This window comes from Montipora foliosa, chromosome 2 (genome assembly GCF_036669935.1).
Source record: "Montipora foliosa isolate CH-2021 chromosome 2, ASM3666993v2, whole genome shotgun sequence".
Lineage (NCBI taxonomy): Eukaryota > Metazoa > Cnidaria > Anthozoa > Scleractinia > Acroporidae > Montipora > Montipora foliosa.
In genome coordinates, this window is record NC_090870.1 from 11,586,896 (window position 1) to 11,604,395 (window position 17,500).

The 17,500-nt window shown below is 37.3% G+C and overlaps 1 protein-coding gene across 1 annotated transcript in view; it reads right to left on the reverse strand.

Moving 5' to 3' along the window:
* Positions 1 to 9,408, reverse strand: part of LOC137992438 (VWFA and cache domain-containing protein 1-like) — a 38,237-nt gene extending 28,829 nt beyond the window's left edge. The window contains exons 1-2 of the mRNA XM_068837777.1: positions 9,189 to 9,408; positions 1 to 257 (exon numbers count right to left, since the gene is read on the reverse strand). The exon at positions 1 to 257 is cut by the window's left edge and continues 337 nt beyond it. Coding sequence (XP_068693878.1) covers positions 1 to 257; positions 9,189 to 9,353 — 422 coding nt within the window. The 5' untranslated portion in view covers positions 9,354 to 9,408. The remainder of the gene's footprint in view (positions 258 to 9,188) is intronic.
* Positions 9,409 to 17,500: the final 8,092 nt, after the last annotated feature.

A 17,500-nucleotide genomic window follows, 5' to 3' on the forward strand; every position in this document is an offset into this window, starting at 1 on the left:
ACGCATAGACTTGCAAAGTCAACTTTATTACGAAACCTTGAATCGTACTCGAGGCGTTTCGGTGAGTTTGCTATCTGACAGCATTCTGCTGGGGTCGTTGTTGGAGATGTTGTCCAAGAAGACTCCACAGCTCTTTTAAGTCTTCGTACAACAAGAAACCTCTCTTTGAACTTGTTTGAGACACTCGCTGCTAGATTAGGGATGAGTACACTGCCGTCAACTGCAGTCTCTCTAAACTGTAACTTGTCAAAGTGCTCCTGAAATGGTAGATTAAAAGTTGTTTCCGTAAAAATTCTAAGAAAGGGGAAAAAGTGTTAACAGTAACATTCAGTCGCTTACTAGATCATTTATGAAAAAAAGGGAAACCTGGTTTACGTGGTTAGTTCGGAGACATTTTAAGGCGCATTTTTACGTAGTGCAGTGACATATAGCTTCAAGTTAGTTTAAGGCATGTAATTAAAACAAAATCAACGGACGAATCAAATATTTGAAATAGACTGGCAATGCGATAGCTGATAGTAGGAGACCTGGTAACGGAGCAGTCCCCCCACCCCCCCCCCCCACCTTTTTTTATCGTAGTAACAAGCTTTGTCCATATATGCCGTATTATGTAAACCGTAAAAACCTTTACAAAGCTCGGGCAGAAAATTGCAGATTTTAAAGACATTTTATTCTTTTATGTCATGCACTTGCTATAGCCTACGTTTGTGTTACCGTTTTACGACGTTTTGACAGTTGACAGAGGCCCTCTGTTTTAAAGTTGAGCAATCTTTATTTGAACTTGCAATATAAACAGGGTACATTAAATACTGGATGAATAAAGCGCTGAAGCACGGTAGTTTCTTAAGCAATCATGACGCAGCACAATCACGCGGCTTATTTTTAGCCAGTAAAACTACTCATGATCTGTTGTCAAAGTAACTTTACTTGGTTTACTCTTCACGGCTAATTGAGCCGCTGAGCTTTGGCCTAATATAACGCAATAATAAAATTAAAATCACGACATATATTCCTATATAATACCTCCAGCGCCGACTAATTTGCCATCAAGTACTTCTTTCTTAGATCGAGGGTAGAGAAAAACAAGGAAAAAAGGCAAAAAACGGATATTTGTAATTATATTGCATTTAGTCCACTCTAGAACTGATCGGATTCAACTGTATCCTGGTGACGAGAATAAAGAATATCATCACTTGGCTGGGCCAGATAAGTCGCGTCTTGACTGGGAACATTATGTTGTGTTCGTGAGGAAGAGACTTCAGTATTCTCACAGTGCCTCTTTAATGCTAGGGGGTAACTCTGCGATGGACTAGCATCCCATCCAGGGGGGAGTAGAAATTCTCCTAGTCACTTCATGCAACAGAAACTGGGATAAGCTCTGGCCTGATGGGCCACTTGGCTTTTAATATCTTTTACCTGGAGCCCATTTCACGGATCTTCCATCTGTATTGTATGCTTGAGTCAACCCTGTCCCGTATCTTTCACATACGTATGTGACGTAATAAATGCCTGACCATGGGTCTCTTATGATTGGCTATTGTAAAAACATCCACTAAAGCCCCAGTGGGAGGTGCTTCTAAAAATAGACAGATAAAGGAAAGGGTTGACTCAGGGTTAATATAAAAGATGGAAGCACCGGGTATTGGGCTTAAGAAGAGAATTATATGAAAAAATCTCAATTAAAAAGCCTGACCCTAATTGCCATTGTGCGTAGGTTCCTTCCTGTGTGGTTATTTTCCAGATCCGAGGTGATTTGAGCCATTTTTCAATTTCTGGGTTGTCGACGGTTATAATAAAATCCCAAGGCTGGAGACTAAATGCTCAGGTGCCACCAATTTGAGTCAAATATTCCTGGATAAAATATTCCCACGGTCACAATTCCATACCAGAATCAATTGACAAAGATTGAACTTTCATCTCAACCAACAATCAACGCAATAGCAGTACAGCGAGCAACTTCGAATTCAGGCAGTGAATATTGCAACAAAACAGCGTGAGAAGGCGGTGCTTTAGCACCAAAGTGGCCACGGTTGCGACCGTTGATAACAAACTGAGCCGTACCGGGGTGGCGGACCGTCGTTTGTCAACCGCAAACTCAAGTGTATTAAGGCTTGACCAGCCTAATTATTGTGCATATTGTTATTTCAAGGGAAAGCATTTTTCCCGGACCTATGAAACTTGGCAAGCAGTTAGTTATCGGTATTTTTATAACTTTTCCAAAACGTTCCGTACCACATCCTTGTCACGGGGTGTAGACAAAACGTGGGTAGGCCATGGCCTAGGCCATGGCCTACTCTATGGCCTACCCTATGGCCTACCGGTGGTCAGATTTTTAAAACATGAAAACAACATCAGTAAGACTGGAAAGGATACGCTGACATAAAATTCTATTCCTCTTATAACGGTAAGTTAAAAATAGTCACCAACACGATTGGGAACGAAACGGTGCATCTCTTACCGAACTCAGCCTTGAAACATCCTATTTCTCGCTGTCTTTGACGTCTTCCCCACGCAAGCACACAAACACAATGGCACGTTAAGATGGAGGGGAAGGGCTGACACGGAGTTGAGAGTAGACACTGTATTGTCATATACGGGTATGTGCCGCGAGGATAGGACGAGGTTTTGAAGGTTCTCGATCCTTAAATACAAGTAGGGTATCATTTTTCCCCCCTGTTGTTTATTCCCGGTGTGATCCTAAATTGTATCAGCTAAAATTGCAGTCCGTATCGAAAAACAAATGATGTTAGAACTGAACTTTCGTTAACGTTCAATGTTACAGAAACGAAACTAAGGCCACCAGTTCACACTACTCTTGGTTTTTGATTTTCCCTTGAATAGCGAGTCATTTTTTGGGTTAGGACCTTAAATTGGGTGCCGTTTTTTATGTCCTTCATCCTTATATGGGGTCAGGGTTACAGACCCTTTGCAATACACACCTCTCTACGCAAGTACCTTCCCCTCGGGGGACCGACATTGCGTGGTCGCTGATGACATCAAAATGGCGGCTCCACAATCCATACCGGCTGCCAGTTTTTGACATATAGTGGGGTGCTAGTATGAAATATGTAATGAACGGCGTTGTCGTTTTCTCATCACATCTCGGAAACCATCGGTGCACACAGTTTCGGCTAAAGTAAACGGTATGTCCGGTAATCGAGCAAGGTTTTCAAAGATTCCTGGGCGTTCGATTTCCAGTGCTGTCAATCCAAGCGATCTGGCCTCTTCAATTTGATCGGATATAATACTCTTGACTGAGAGGACAAACTACAAGGACACTGCCATTTGAAGAAGTTGATTCGACAGAGAGTAACGATCTAACAACGGCAAAAACTTGAAACACAAGGCTTTTTCTAAAGCCTGTAGGCAGCACGGCTAACACATTCTTTTCCTTGAGAAGACTCTTTATTGCTGTCTTGCTCTTTCTTAAGACGAATTTCTTTCGAAGCTTTTGAAGACAAAAATGAGATGGCTATATGTCGAAGAGATACACTTTCCGCAATCGCGCTCGCCATGTTGAGTTGAAATGGAAATCTCTGGGGTTTGTTTTAATTGACAGATGTCAATCACGAATTGACCAATCAGCAATTTACGTTCAGATTCTGAACGTAAATACTGAAAAACTAGAGAGATCGCTGCAGGCTCTCCCTCTCTTGACTAGTTACCAAGCCCTTATATTTCGACTCTCGCCATTATCAACGGAAGAGGATGTTTTGAGCGCGCGCCATTTTCAACGGATGAGCCTGCTTGCAGGAGACTATCGGCAAAGTGTACTTGAGGTTTGTTGTCGAGGTGAGAAATAGAGCGAACACTATAATACCAATTTGCGGGTTCAATGATCCTGTCAAAGCGATTTTGCAACTCCAGGTTTCTCCTTTCATTCTGTTCCACTTCTCGGTTGTATTCTCCTAAACATTCATCGTCTACAATAGGCGCATCCGTATAGGATCCTTCTGGATCAGAAAAGTAGAGTTCTTCATCATCTTTGTCAAGCTCTGTTCCGCACATGTGCACGCTAGATCATGTGCACGCTAGATCCGATTGATTCGACGTCTGAATGTTCGATATCGCTGTCAATGCAAAACTCATTGTTCCCGTTTACAGTCGTTTAAATTCAAGATTTCGCAGCTTTTCATCAATTTATGCTGTTTTTATCCAAAAAGGTTGGGGAAAAACTCCAACGATTCTCCACACGCAGTCTCACAATGACTGAGAAATCTGTTTTCCGCGAAAGCAAATGTCCTAAAATGACGTCAAAATCATTCCCAGTCTCCTGTTTTCGGTATCGCGGTTTTGCACCCCACCGGAAGTGAAATTTAACGGTTTTGGTACAGCGAAACACGGGGAAGAAAAATCTCTATTGAATAACTTTTTTTTCTCATACTTATCAGTACATTGTGGAGATCTTATTGAGCAAATTTAAAAAATCTGTCCTTTACACTTAAATAAACCGATAAAAAGCTTTCTGCTAAGTTTCACGGACAAAGGACAAATGCTTTCCTTCAATTAAAAATATGTATAATAATTAGATTGGTCAAGCCTTAATACACTTGAGAATTTCTTTATTCCCCTGGGTCTCACGACATGACTGCATTGAGTCGTGTCGTCCAATCACAGTGACGCCTCCTTCCTGTTGACAAGCCGGAAAGCGTTGAAAGATGGGAGAATGAAAGCCGTAGTGAACAAACGTTTGCGCATTCTTGCCGCTTTTTTTAGTTAATAGGACTTTGTACGTAGAAGGCTGTTCGCGATTGTAACTGTATTTATCAAGTCTTCAAGGAATTAACATTAATTATGCAAATAAAACTTATTCCCGTTGTTTGTCAACCACAAATTCTTTTATTCCCCTGGGTCTCCCGACACGACTGTTTTCTCTCAGATGCTAATAATTAAATTTCAATGGCTTCAGTAATTGCAACCACAAACTATTCGAAGCGCAACATCCTACGAAAACAAAGTTTATTTGTATATTTGCATGTTACTTCCTTGAAAGCTTGAGGCAATGCACTCAAGTCGGGCGACCCAGGGGAATAAAAGAATTTGCGGTTGACAAGTTCTATTTGCATAATTAAAGTTAATTCCTTAAAAGACAGTTACGAAAACGAACAGCCGTCTACGTACAAAGTCCTATTAGCTAAAAAAAGCGGCATGAATGCGCAAAAGTTTGTTCACTACGGCTTTCATTCTCCCATCTTTCAACGCTTTCCGGCTTCGCGAATGTGTTTTTGAAGTTTGTCAACAGGAAGGAGGCGTGACTGTGATTTGACGACACGACTGAGACAATGCAATCATGTCGTGAGACCTAGGGGAATAAAGAAATTTGCGGTGACGGTCCGCCACCCCGGTACGGCTCAGTTTGTTATCAACGGTCGAAGCCGTGGCCACTTTGGTGCTAAAGCACCGCCTTCGCACGCTGTTTTGTTGCAATATTCACCGCCTGAAGTTGCTCGCTGGACTGCAATTGCGTTGATGGTGGGTTGAGATGAAAGTTCAATCTTTGTCAATTGATTCTGATATGGAATTATGACCGTGGGAATATTTTATCCAGGAATAATTTGACTCAAATTGGTGGCACCTGAGAAATTAGTCTCCAGCCTTAAAGTGCCACTATGATCAAATTTTTACCTCTTGATTTTTTAGGCGTATCACAAAGAATTTTATGAAAGAATGAAAATGCCGTTTACCGTTTGCAAATACCTGCATTAGCTCCGGAGATATTTAAGTTTGAAAAATGTGTAAAATATGCAAATGATTGACTGATGATGTCATACACTCAACCCAATATTACATCAAGTATATAAATTGAGCTATCTTTGCCAATTTGCAGCGCAGACCATTGAAACTTGGTAGGCTAATAGTTCTACAGAAAACACACCTACGGCTATAAAACAAATTGGTAGCTGCTGAAACTTTAGTCTCCAGCCTTGGGATTTTATTATAACCGTCGACAACCCAGAAATTGAAAAATCGTATCGGATCTGGAAAATAACCGCACAGGAAGGAAGCTACCCACAATGGTAATAAGGTTTGGCTTTTTAATTGTGATTTTTTTTCCTGTAATTCTCTTCTTTTAAGCTTTTTATCAAGATTCCCATACAAATCCTTATATTTTTGTCGGCCATTCTCACACTGAGTTTGGGGCGCCTGTGCTTCACCGTGCAAGGAAAGGCAATTCCAAGTTTTGTTTGGCAGAAAATTATTGAAAGCTGGTTAGAATGGAAAGGACCATCTCAAATAGGACAGGAACTGAGACTTTCCAAACAAACCATGGCCAAAATTGTTCATATTTTCGTTCGCAGAGGGAATATCGAAGACAACAAATGAAGAAATATCACTCGCGCGCGCTAAATGATGTGATAACTGCAGAATACCCGGCCACTCGAACTATATTCCACGTAGCCGGCTACGCGGTACCCAGAAATAGGAATGCACAATACTGTAGAATACCCCGCCACTTGAACTAAATTCCAAATGAACTAAATTTCAAAATGGCGCGGCAATGTTATACGTGCTTGCTACGGGGTACGCGGTACGCCGTTACACTCCTCGTTCTTAAAGCGTCAAAGCCCAAGTAATTCGACAGACAGGAGACTGCGGAACTGTGGACTCGGAAGAGCGTTATATAAAGAAATGAATTCAAAATGGCGCAGCATTGTTATATGTGCTGGCTACGCGGTACGCTGTAGGCTGTGATAATTAATAAAGACACAGTATTGTGCATTCCTCGTTCTTTAAGAATCAAAGCCTAAGTAATGGTCTACAGACAAGAGACTGTGGAACTGTGGACTCGGAAGAGCGTCACCAGTATTAACAACGTGAAAACCTTCAGCTTCACAAGCAAGATGCGTACGGAGAATTGTCTGGTTCTCGTTCTAAAGGTTGATATTATAAAAGCACTTCATCGGATTTATTGACGGCACGAACTTCTTTCATAACCATCCTTTTCAAATTTCAACATAACGTTTTAATTTCATATTTACAAATTTTATGTTGGTTACATGATTAAATACATCAATTCCATGGAGAGATAATTCTACTATGGATCACTATGCAGTCTGTTGCCGCGATCCCTTTCAAAAATGAACCAATTACAAAATATAAAGCAATTTTAACGGTCAAATAAAATAGTCAATAAAGCATTTCCTGGAATCTTGCCCAATTCCTCCGAAAACCCATTGGCCTGCAACAACGTGTCCACGATGATATTTTCGTTTTCCTATTTTCGACTCATCGATCTGCACAACTTTTCCATTCTCCGATTTTCCCGATTATACGACTCTTTCGATTCTACGATTATTCCTATTGTCTAAGTTCAATACCCCTCCCCCTAGAATATGTTAGTTACGCAGTGGTCTTCAACGAGATCATGCGCTGAATACAGCACTCGTTTCAGTGATCAGGCCTAAGTACTCATTAAAATTTTAGCTTTCATTTTACGGTTCGGTTAACTAGACTTTTTAACGAGATCGTGTGAAGAATATAGCACTCGTTTCCTGATTAACTCTAAGCGTTCGTCTCAGAAATTAGGCCTAAGAACTCTTTACAAATTAAGATTTCGTTTCACGGTTCGCTTAAACTACGCTTTTTAACACGATCGTGTCATGAATATAGCACTCGTTTACTGATTAGGCCTAAGCGCTTGTTTCAGTGATTAGGCCTAAGCAATCTTTTGAAATTTTAGCTTCATTTTACGGTTCGGTTAACTAGACTTTTTAACGAGATCGTGTGAAGAATATAGCACTCGTTTCCTGATAAACTCTAAGCGGTCGTTTCAGAAATTAGGCCTAAGAATTCTTTACAAATTTAAGATTTCATTTCACGGTTCGCTTAAACTATGCGTTTTAACACGATCGTGTCATGAATATAGCACTCTTTTACTGATTAGCCTTAAGCTCTTGTTTCAGTGATAAGGCCTAAGCAATCTTTTAAAATTTTAGCTTTCAATTTACGGTTCGGTCAACCACACTTTTTACCGAGACCGTGTGAAGAATATAGCACTCGTTTACTGATTACTAAGCACTCGTTTCAGTGATTAAGCCTAAGCACTCGCTTAAAATTTTAGCTTTCATTTTATGGTTCGGTTAACTACACTTTTTACCGAGACCTTGAGAAGCATAAAGGTGCAGGTCTTGACATTAGAAAGTTCTATAGCATTCTAGAACTGTTCTAGTTAGAAGAGCTCTATAGTGATTATATGTGAAATATAGAATGGTCAAGGTTGACATTAGAAAGTTCTATAGCATTCTAGAACTGCTCTAGTTTGAAGAGCTCTATACAAAGTTCTATATCGTTCTAGAACCGCTCTAGTAAAATGGTCGTATGTGCAAACTTCTAAACTTCTGATTAAAGTACTAGAGTTCCAGTTCAAGAGTTCTAAGTCAGTCAAATTCGCAGTTCTAGAGTTCCGAGTTCTAAGTAGTATAATTCTCAATTGTTATATGTTACCCTTTGTGGGCTCTAGAATGTCTAGAGTTCTAGAATCACTCGGTTAAATACTAAGCACTCATTTAAGCAAAAACAAATACCCATGAATACCATGTAACCGCGTTATACCTCGACCGCATCCAAGCACCTTAAGTGAGCTAAAACGTTCCGCCGTTTTCCCACACGAATTAAAAATGGACATGAAAACTTGACTAAAAAGTAAACGGACGAATATGTGTATGGTTCGTTCTTTAAGCGTGTGCGTAATAGACAAGAGAACCATTCGGTAATAGACGGGAGACGGTTCCGTTAACTAGACTTTTTAACGAGATCGTGTGAAGAATATAGCACTCGTTTACTGATTAAGCCTAAGAACTCGTTTAAAATTTTAGCTTTCATTTTACGGTTCGGTTAACTACACTTTTTAACGAGATAGATTTTCAGAAAGATGTTAAGGTGGGATCGTAGAATAGGAAGAATCGGAAGTATTGAATCGGATAATTACACTTTACCGATCCTAATCCACTTACCGCGTATCGCGTAGCCAGTTACTTAAGATACTCCGCCATCTAGACTTTAATTCTTTCCGCGTACCGCGTAGCCAGCTACTTAACATACTTCGCCATCTTGACTTTAATTCTTTCCGCGTACCGCGTAGCCATCTACTTACGATACTCGATGTGGCGGGGTATTCTGCAGTTGCTCCAAAGGTGGGGTGGTTCAATTTTTGCAAGTACAAGTTAACTAATAATTGTGTTGGTTACCTGCAAAGCTGAGACACCAAGTCCGTCTGTGGCCAATTTAGAGAGCGTTTGACTGAATAACCGTACATCAAGCAGATCCGCTGAAAGGCTCGGGCAATGCAAAGTCGAAAAAAGCATTAAAATCAACAGATATCTACTGGAGTTTATAAACAGTGAGGCGGCCATCCTGTCGAGATCGTCGTCTTCGATTCAAAACGCGATTCGTGTATGTACTTCCGTCAAAGACACAGTTATTCAGAATGAAGCGGATGTGTAACCACAGGTACCCCAAGCTCAGTGTGAGCATGCCCGACAAAAATATAAGGATTTGTATGGGAATCCCGATAAAAAGCTTAAGAAGAGAATTATATGAAAACAATCTGAATTAAAAAGCCTAACCTTATTGCCATTGTGGGTAGCTTCCAGTGGTTATTTTCCAGATCCGGGGTAATTTGAGCCATTTTTCAATTTCTGGGTTGTCGAGGGCTATATTAAAATCCTAAGGCTGGGGACTAAATGCTCAGCTGCCACCAATTTGAGTCAAATATTCCTGGATAAAATATTCCCACGGTCACAATTCCATATCAGAATCAATTGACAAAGATTGAACGTTCATCTCAACCCACCATCAACGCAATAGCAGTCCAGTGAGCAACTTCAGGCGGTGAATATTGCAACAAAACAGCGTGCGAAGGCGGTGCTTTAGCACCAAAGTGGCCACGGTTGCGACCGTTGATAACAAACTGAGCCGTACCGGGGTGGCGGACCGTCGTTTGTCAACCGCAAATTTCTTTATTTTCCTGGGTCTTACGACATGACTGCATTGTCTCAGTCGTGTCGTCCAATCACAGTCACGCCTCCTTCCTGTTGACACACTTCAAAAACACATTCGCGAAGCCGGAAAGCGTTGACAGATGGGAGAATGAAAGCCGTAGTGAACAAACTTTTGCGCATTCATGCCGCTTATTTTAGTTAATAGGACTTTGTACATAGAAGGCTGTTCGCGATCGTAACTGTATATTGCTTGTTGATTTAATAATTTTTTTGTTTTTACACCCGTCAACCCAATTGCACGCAAGTAGCATGTACAATGTACTATTTTATATTTTGTAAATTAGTCATACTATTTGTTCATTCTATATGTTTATATAAATTACTTTGTTTTTTATTTATTATAAATGTGTTGCAATAAAATATTACACGATGAATTAAGTCAATATTATATAAATTGTCCATTTTGTAAACATCAGATATCTGATTATTACACAGACAAACAAAGTAATTGCTGTGAACAACCTGATATAACTGAAGATAATAGCCGTTTACTATGCATTAATTGCGGCCAAATTGGTAATGAGCTGTTTAAAACTAATTACATTGATTTTCATGGAAACTAATATAGGATTCACAAAAAATCAATCTATATACGAAAATATCATATTCAAAATGTATTATCAGATATATCACTCAAAAACAAATTAACAATGTCAAGAGCTATAACAAACCGTGTTTGTCAGAAATTTGATCTATAAAGACAGTTTTACCTCAAGTCAACCAAGATAGAAGAAGGATAATTTCAATCAAATTTATAATACACAAACGTTTTGAGGTGTGGAATTTACCTCATTTGATACCGATTTGTAAATCTAACAAAACTCTGAAATGTTATGAGGAGTATTGGAACAAAATCCAATCATTAATAGGTGACCAACTTAATTAAATTTCTTGTTATATTGTACAACATTTATGGTGGAAACTGATGGACACGTGTCAGTATTATATTAAATATTCTGATCGATAAGTCGAATTTCATCGAAGAATTTTTCTTCATCGAATTCTAACCCTGTTAGGTATGACCGTAAATCGACAAGTATTTTTGCATATGTTGTGTAAGCGAATAGGCTAGTTTCGAATTGTGCAGCAACAAAAGAACAGAGTCGAGGTTCAGGGGAATAATTTGCATTTTCCTTTGTTTTGAACAATACAATATGCTAATTATTCCCCTGAACCTCGACACTGTTCTTTTGTTGCTGCACAATTCGAAAGTAGCCTATTTACACAACTCTATTTTTCTTTTGTAATTTTTTGTTTCTGTAAATGTGCTCAATATAAGACCAGAACCTGATATTACACCCAAAACGATAGGATTGAGTGTAATAGCTCCAGTGATTGTTCCTATGGCTACCAATCCGGTTGATCCAATTTTACATGACAAATCCATGATTGTTGTGTAAAATTTATGACTTTTGAACAGCCAGTATTTTTTATGATAGTATTTATAGATTTCTTTTCTTTACACAATTTGCTCCTGTGATAAGTCCTTCGAGATATGGTTCCAATTAAATATGTCTTTAGTTTTGTTGCCACGCATTATATTCCTTGCTTATATAAATTATCTGTTGTTACCACCAGCCTGTTTAAACTCATTACGCAGTTGTGTTCTAAGGGTGTCCATAGCTTGATCGAGTTGACCCTTTGACACTGCACGGTTGTCGTTTATTCCATCTTTTATCACCACTATTAAGTTACATTTTTTCTTTATTAGGAGTGTAAAAATCAGAATCATCAAAATATTTAACAGTATATTCAATTTTATTTTCATTTTCATCTACAATATCATCTCCGTTTTCATCTTTAACAAAAGGCATATTTATATTATTACATTACATTACATTAAATGTTGAGAGTTTTTTATTCAATTATAAACGGTGTTGTGTTTTTATGTGCAGTTAAACGAATTTTACTTAAGTTCACGAATAAATAATTTACATTTATTTTCATTTTATTAGCTGTTTTAACTTCAGCAAGATATGGACCACCACCGATAGAATCTGAATCTATTGTTATACAAATAAAACCACCAACACGAATATTTGATTTATAAACTGTAATAGATTTTATAAAAATTTTATCAGCTACTATATTTTGATTTTCAACAAGAAATAATTTGTTTTTTACTGTGCCAAAAATATAAGAGGAATATTACTTTTGTCGTAGAACTAATCCTGTGATCAGCATTAGTGAAAAATCCAACGTTATAAAGTCGCAAACCATTGAAATTAATGTCACCTAAATCTTTTCCAAGATATCGTGAATTAGATGCTAATCCTGTCATCAATTGGTTAGTTGTATAGTTGCCAATGACAAACAATCTTTTTCCTAAGCAATCAAGATCTCCTCTAAAATTTACTTTAATATAATTAGTGGTAAAATGTGAGTAACTCATTGCATGCGATTGATTTGTCCTTGGATTTTGAAGATTAGTGATTCTGTGCCCATTCATATTTATGGGTATATACATTTTAAATTTTTCATCAGACGATATTTCATAAGCCTTTTCATAATCGTATATATCCATTGGAATATAATTTTTTTTGACATCTTTGAGTCCATAAATAATGATGTAAGTTGGTAATTTTGATGGTGATTTATTGTCATAAGTAGCTTGAAACTTAACATATAATCGTCTTAGAATATTACTTTAGGTTGAATCTGGTGATAAATTTAAAATACATCTGATACATCGTTGATTTGTTATTAAACCTGTAATCTATTGATCATCATTTGTATAACTACCTACATTGTATAAATGTTTTCCATTACAATCAATATCGCCACTGAATCCTGATTTTAAAAAAGTATCACTACAAAATTTGTAACTAAGACAATCTTTTTGCCCAAAAGTTGGATTAGCAATATTTGTGATTCTTTGGTTTCTCATATCGATTGGATTTTGAGCCTCTATTTTGCCATCATCAACATTCAAATCAAAGTAAAAGCTTCTAATTGTAAATGAGTAAGAGCATTAGTACTTCCGTGAGCTCCTGGTGCAACATTTGTTATTTTTGAATTGTCCATGTCTAATATTCCAAACATTATCACCTGATTTTTTGAGATAATTATTCACCTGTGTTTTATCGGCTTTTAAGGGCAGCTGTATTGGATAGTTGGTGAACAGTAACAGCATCTTGTAAAAGAGTACCATCGCTTAAATCAGTTATTTTATTATCATTCATAGGGAGATCAGCTGTGAAACCGCCGGTGGATGCATCCTTTTTAATATAATCAGTAAGATCAACAGAATCACCTGATCCTCCATTGGCAGCTATTAAATCGTTAACTTGTTTTTTGGTTAAAGCATGATTATTTTCTGTTCCTTCTTTTAAATTTGTCAATTTTTTATAATCCATATCATAATCCCCATCTTCAGTTAATAAAAAACCAACTCCTGGAGGTCCTTCAATTTTTTTAGCATTTGTTGTTTCTAATAAACCGTTTGAATAACTCATTTATACGATTAGTGTATATTATAATTGTCCATTAAAATTTTTTGTTGTAAATTTTCACAGCTTATCAACATAGATAAAGGAATATGGATCCTGTGTTGCTTTTTCATATTGATCTTTTGATATATTGTTTTCTCGGCAAATAAGCGATTTTTCATTATTCCTTGGAAATTCATAAATGCAAAAATGTGAGCAGTTTAATCTGGTATCTTTCGGGGTCTTATAATATGATTGAGATAAATATATTACACTACAATTTTTATGCCGTCCTCTGATAAAATAATCAATGAAAGGCTTTTGGTTTTTTTCACAAACAAAATCATCAAATATGACAAGCTTTTGGTTATCATCTGTTAATTACTAGCTTCTATAATGTCATAACCAACCTCATCACTTATTGGATTGAACATGTTCAATAGATTTTGATACTTTGATTGCTCTAGGTTTTGGGCATAGAGGTATATTTTATCAAAGTACAACAAATTATAAATGATATGCATCAAAGTGTTTTTCCTGATCCACTTGGTCCACATATCAACATCCTAAAACATCTGTTTGGCACAAAAGGGTATAACTGCTTATAATTTTCGACATCATCATCAGTAGAATCGTAATTTGGTATTCTCATTTATGTCATATTGGTATATCATTTCATAACATAATGTTCAACACCATGTACAAGATAGTGTTGAACACGGTGTGAAACGCTATCTTTTATATACAATTTTCCATTTTTATGTAATCAAATAATATAATCAAATGACTTTACGTAAGTGGAAAGAACTTGCAAAAAATAAATCTGAATTAGGACATAGAATTAATACTGTAAGAAATGCTATTATACAGCATGATTTGGGTCAAAAAACAAGTCAAGCATCTTTCACCAAGGTGTTTCAACCAGTAACAACCAAACTGGATGATGTTATTGCCATCAATTTAAAAATGTCTCAAACAAAGCGACCACCAATGAAAAAAGGTGAGGTTCCTAATTATGGAATAGATATTGAAGATGAGGTTCCAGACATGAATCTCGGTGATTTATTGAACCAGTATTACCACAGCAAGAAAAACAACTTGTTCCTAAGCCGCCAACATATGAAAAATCAATATTGGAAGGTAAAAAACAGATTAATGTTGATCCTCAATACTTTTCTCAAGGACCAGATCTTCCTCCAGAATATGAAGAAGATGAAGTTGATTGTACCTTAGAAGGTGATTATATGGAAAATGAAATATTAGACGATCTTGGTTTTGGTTTAAAAAATTATGATTCTGTTGAAAAGGTACTAAATCAACCAGAAATGACACAACAAAAAAAAAAAACAGACAATATTTCAACAAGATTATCAATGATGCCCAAACGAGAAGAAATCAATTAAAAGGTTATAAGGCTGCTATAACTAAACAATTTAAAAGAGGTTCAATTTCTGAAGCTGCCAGACAAATGGAAAATAAGAGAATAGATAATGCCAGAGTTACATTGAATGCATACATTAAACATTATGAAAATAAAGTCAAAACAATGAAAGGTTATGGACTTAGAAAAAAACAGATAGGTGGAAATGTAATATTTTTCAATAATCCAAAGCAACTACTCAAAAAATTGGAATTAATAATTGGGGAAATATTAGCGGGAAATAACAGCGTTAAAATGAGAAATACTCGAGTTGCTATATTAGACACATTATTGAAGGCGTCAACAAGTAATAAATCTCAATATGATAAAATGTACAAGAAGTATTTTAAAATTTAATGTAATGATATTGCATATATATGGATAGAGAAATAGTATTATCTAGCTATTCGGTAAAAAATGTGCCTTTAAACAGACTTGAAAATTTTGTCACGAAATTCACAAACCAATCACTTTAGGCAACAATTTTGAATACCAACTTGGTTTTAATAGGATCATTAACATGTCTTTCACTTGGTTTAATGTTAATCCAAGTTACAATAATCAAAAGATTGCATACAGCCTTAATAATGGGACAAGCTTTCAAAATCTCACTTTTCACACTAAAAATTAAAGTGTAATGTTACGAACGCAAAAATGTAAAATTACACCATGTAACTGTGTAAACTATTACACCAAAAAAATCTTCTAAAATTACTCTATATGTAGGGTATTTTTACTCTTTTTAAAGGATAAAAGTTTATGGGTATTATCAAGGATAAAATTACACAGTTGGAAGTATACTTTTACACCAATTTTAATAGTAAAGGGCCGATTAATCTAAACCATGTTAGATTGGTTTTTTGAACTCATACAGTTGTGGGCTTATAAATGGCTATTCATAAATACGATATACTGGGCCGAACAAACTGTCCTCAGGGCTTATTTATTTGTACGTACTTCTCATTGCAGTCTGGCTCAATTTGTTACACTCTCTAGTTTAAGTATGAATATATCAACGTTTCGAAGACATTCGAAGATGTATCTCTCGTGTCATTCTCTAAGTCGCTTTCTCCCTCTGAACTGGGCGAATGTTCCGGATTATCCGAATCATCATGAGAAAGAATTTCGTTCTCTTTTCCTTCATCCGTTTCCTTAATAAGTTCAGGATGGTTGCGGCAAAAATGAGATTCAAAACTTGAAAAGAGTTTGTAAGTCTTGCTGTACCCAGGTCTACCACAAGTGACAAGAAAATTTGGGTGGCGTGAATGCCGACTGCGAATGTGAGCCAGTACCGGTAGTTTTTTTAAGCTCCTAAAAATCTGCTTCGTAACAAGCATAGATGTAAGCTGCACGGTGAAATTCAAAAGGTTTGGTTCCGGTTACAAATGTCACTTCGAGCCATGTGATTGGCTGCGGTATTTACGTCTTCTGACAAAACTTTCTGGTCAAAAAGGCGACATAATTCTCCGTCAATCAAGATGCATTATTGAACAGCGATAAAGAAACTTGATGACCCTCTTTGTACTCCTTTTCATTCGGCCAGTCTTTGGAGAAGGTCTTGAATATTTGGAGGTCCTGTTTCTTGCGTTATTTTAAATTCAATGGCTGCTCATGGATGCTCAGATGTTCAACTATGGACAGTAGAGGAAGTAGGCGAATGGCTTACCAGTTTAGGCGCCCCGTACAACGAATATGCTGAATCCTTTCGTGGTGAGTAAACTGTGTTCGTTACTTCTATTGTTAAGTTTTGAAGATCATGATGTCCTCATCGTTCTTTGGTGCGTATTGTAGTCGATCCAAGAGTTTTTGGATCGACTAAAATTCGCACCAAAGGACGATAGAAAAATACAAGCTGTTTTCTGTTACGTTGAAAACGAAAGAATTCTTGCAGTGTTTTGACGTTCCTTAGATTTGAGACACAAATGGAAGGCACTGTTAGCTCGTTATGTCACCCAAATCAAGACCTTGGGTCCCGGCGACGGTCAGTTAGAATACTTCTCCTGGAAAATGATATGCCGGCGCGCAGAATAGGTGAAATCTACCTAACTTCATAAACATAATGTCGTGGTATTCGTTCGTTGGCGAGGCGACCGCAACTTCCCGCCTTAAAATTTAATATAAATATATGTTTCTTTCATGCATGGAAATTGATGAGGAATTCTTTGCTTGGCCTCTTGGAAAGCGGAGTTATATACCGGTAGGGATTTGGGAGCATAACTTATTCGTAATGTTGGACCAAAATTGAAGATTGTAAGGAAAATTGATTTCCTCGCGCGACAACAGCGCCCGGTAAGTGTAAAGGACTGGTACTACCCATGACTCACCAGGGGCGTGATATTACAAAAATTGCGGCTGTTTTTTACTGAGATATATTTAGAGGAAGACATACGTGTCACGAAGTGAAAACATTCGTGAAAGGCTAAATAGGAGAGAAATTCATGAGTAACCCATTGCTGAACCCAGATTGTGAAGTGTTGGCCAACCTATAGCCCAGATAACTTTATCTCTGTTTATTATTCTATTGGTATAATTGGTGTACTTTGTCTACTTTTGCAATAATAATATTCTTGTTTCATTCTTAGTTCGTTTGTTCCGGTTCGGTTTCGTTTTCCAATCGGTCTTTTCCCAGTCGGTCACCACACAGGCTATAT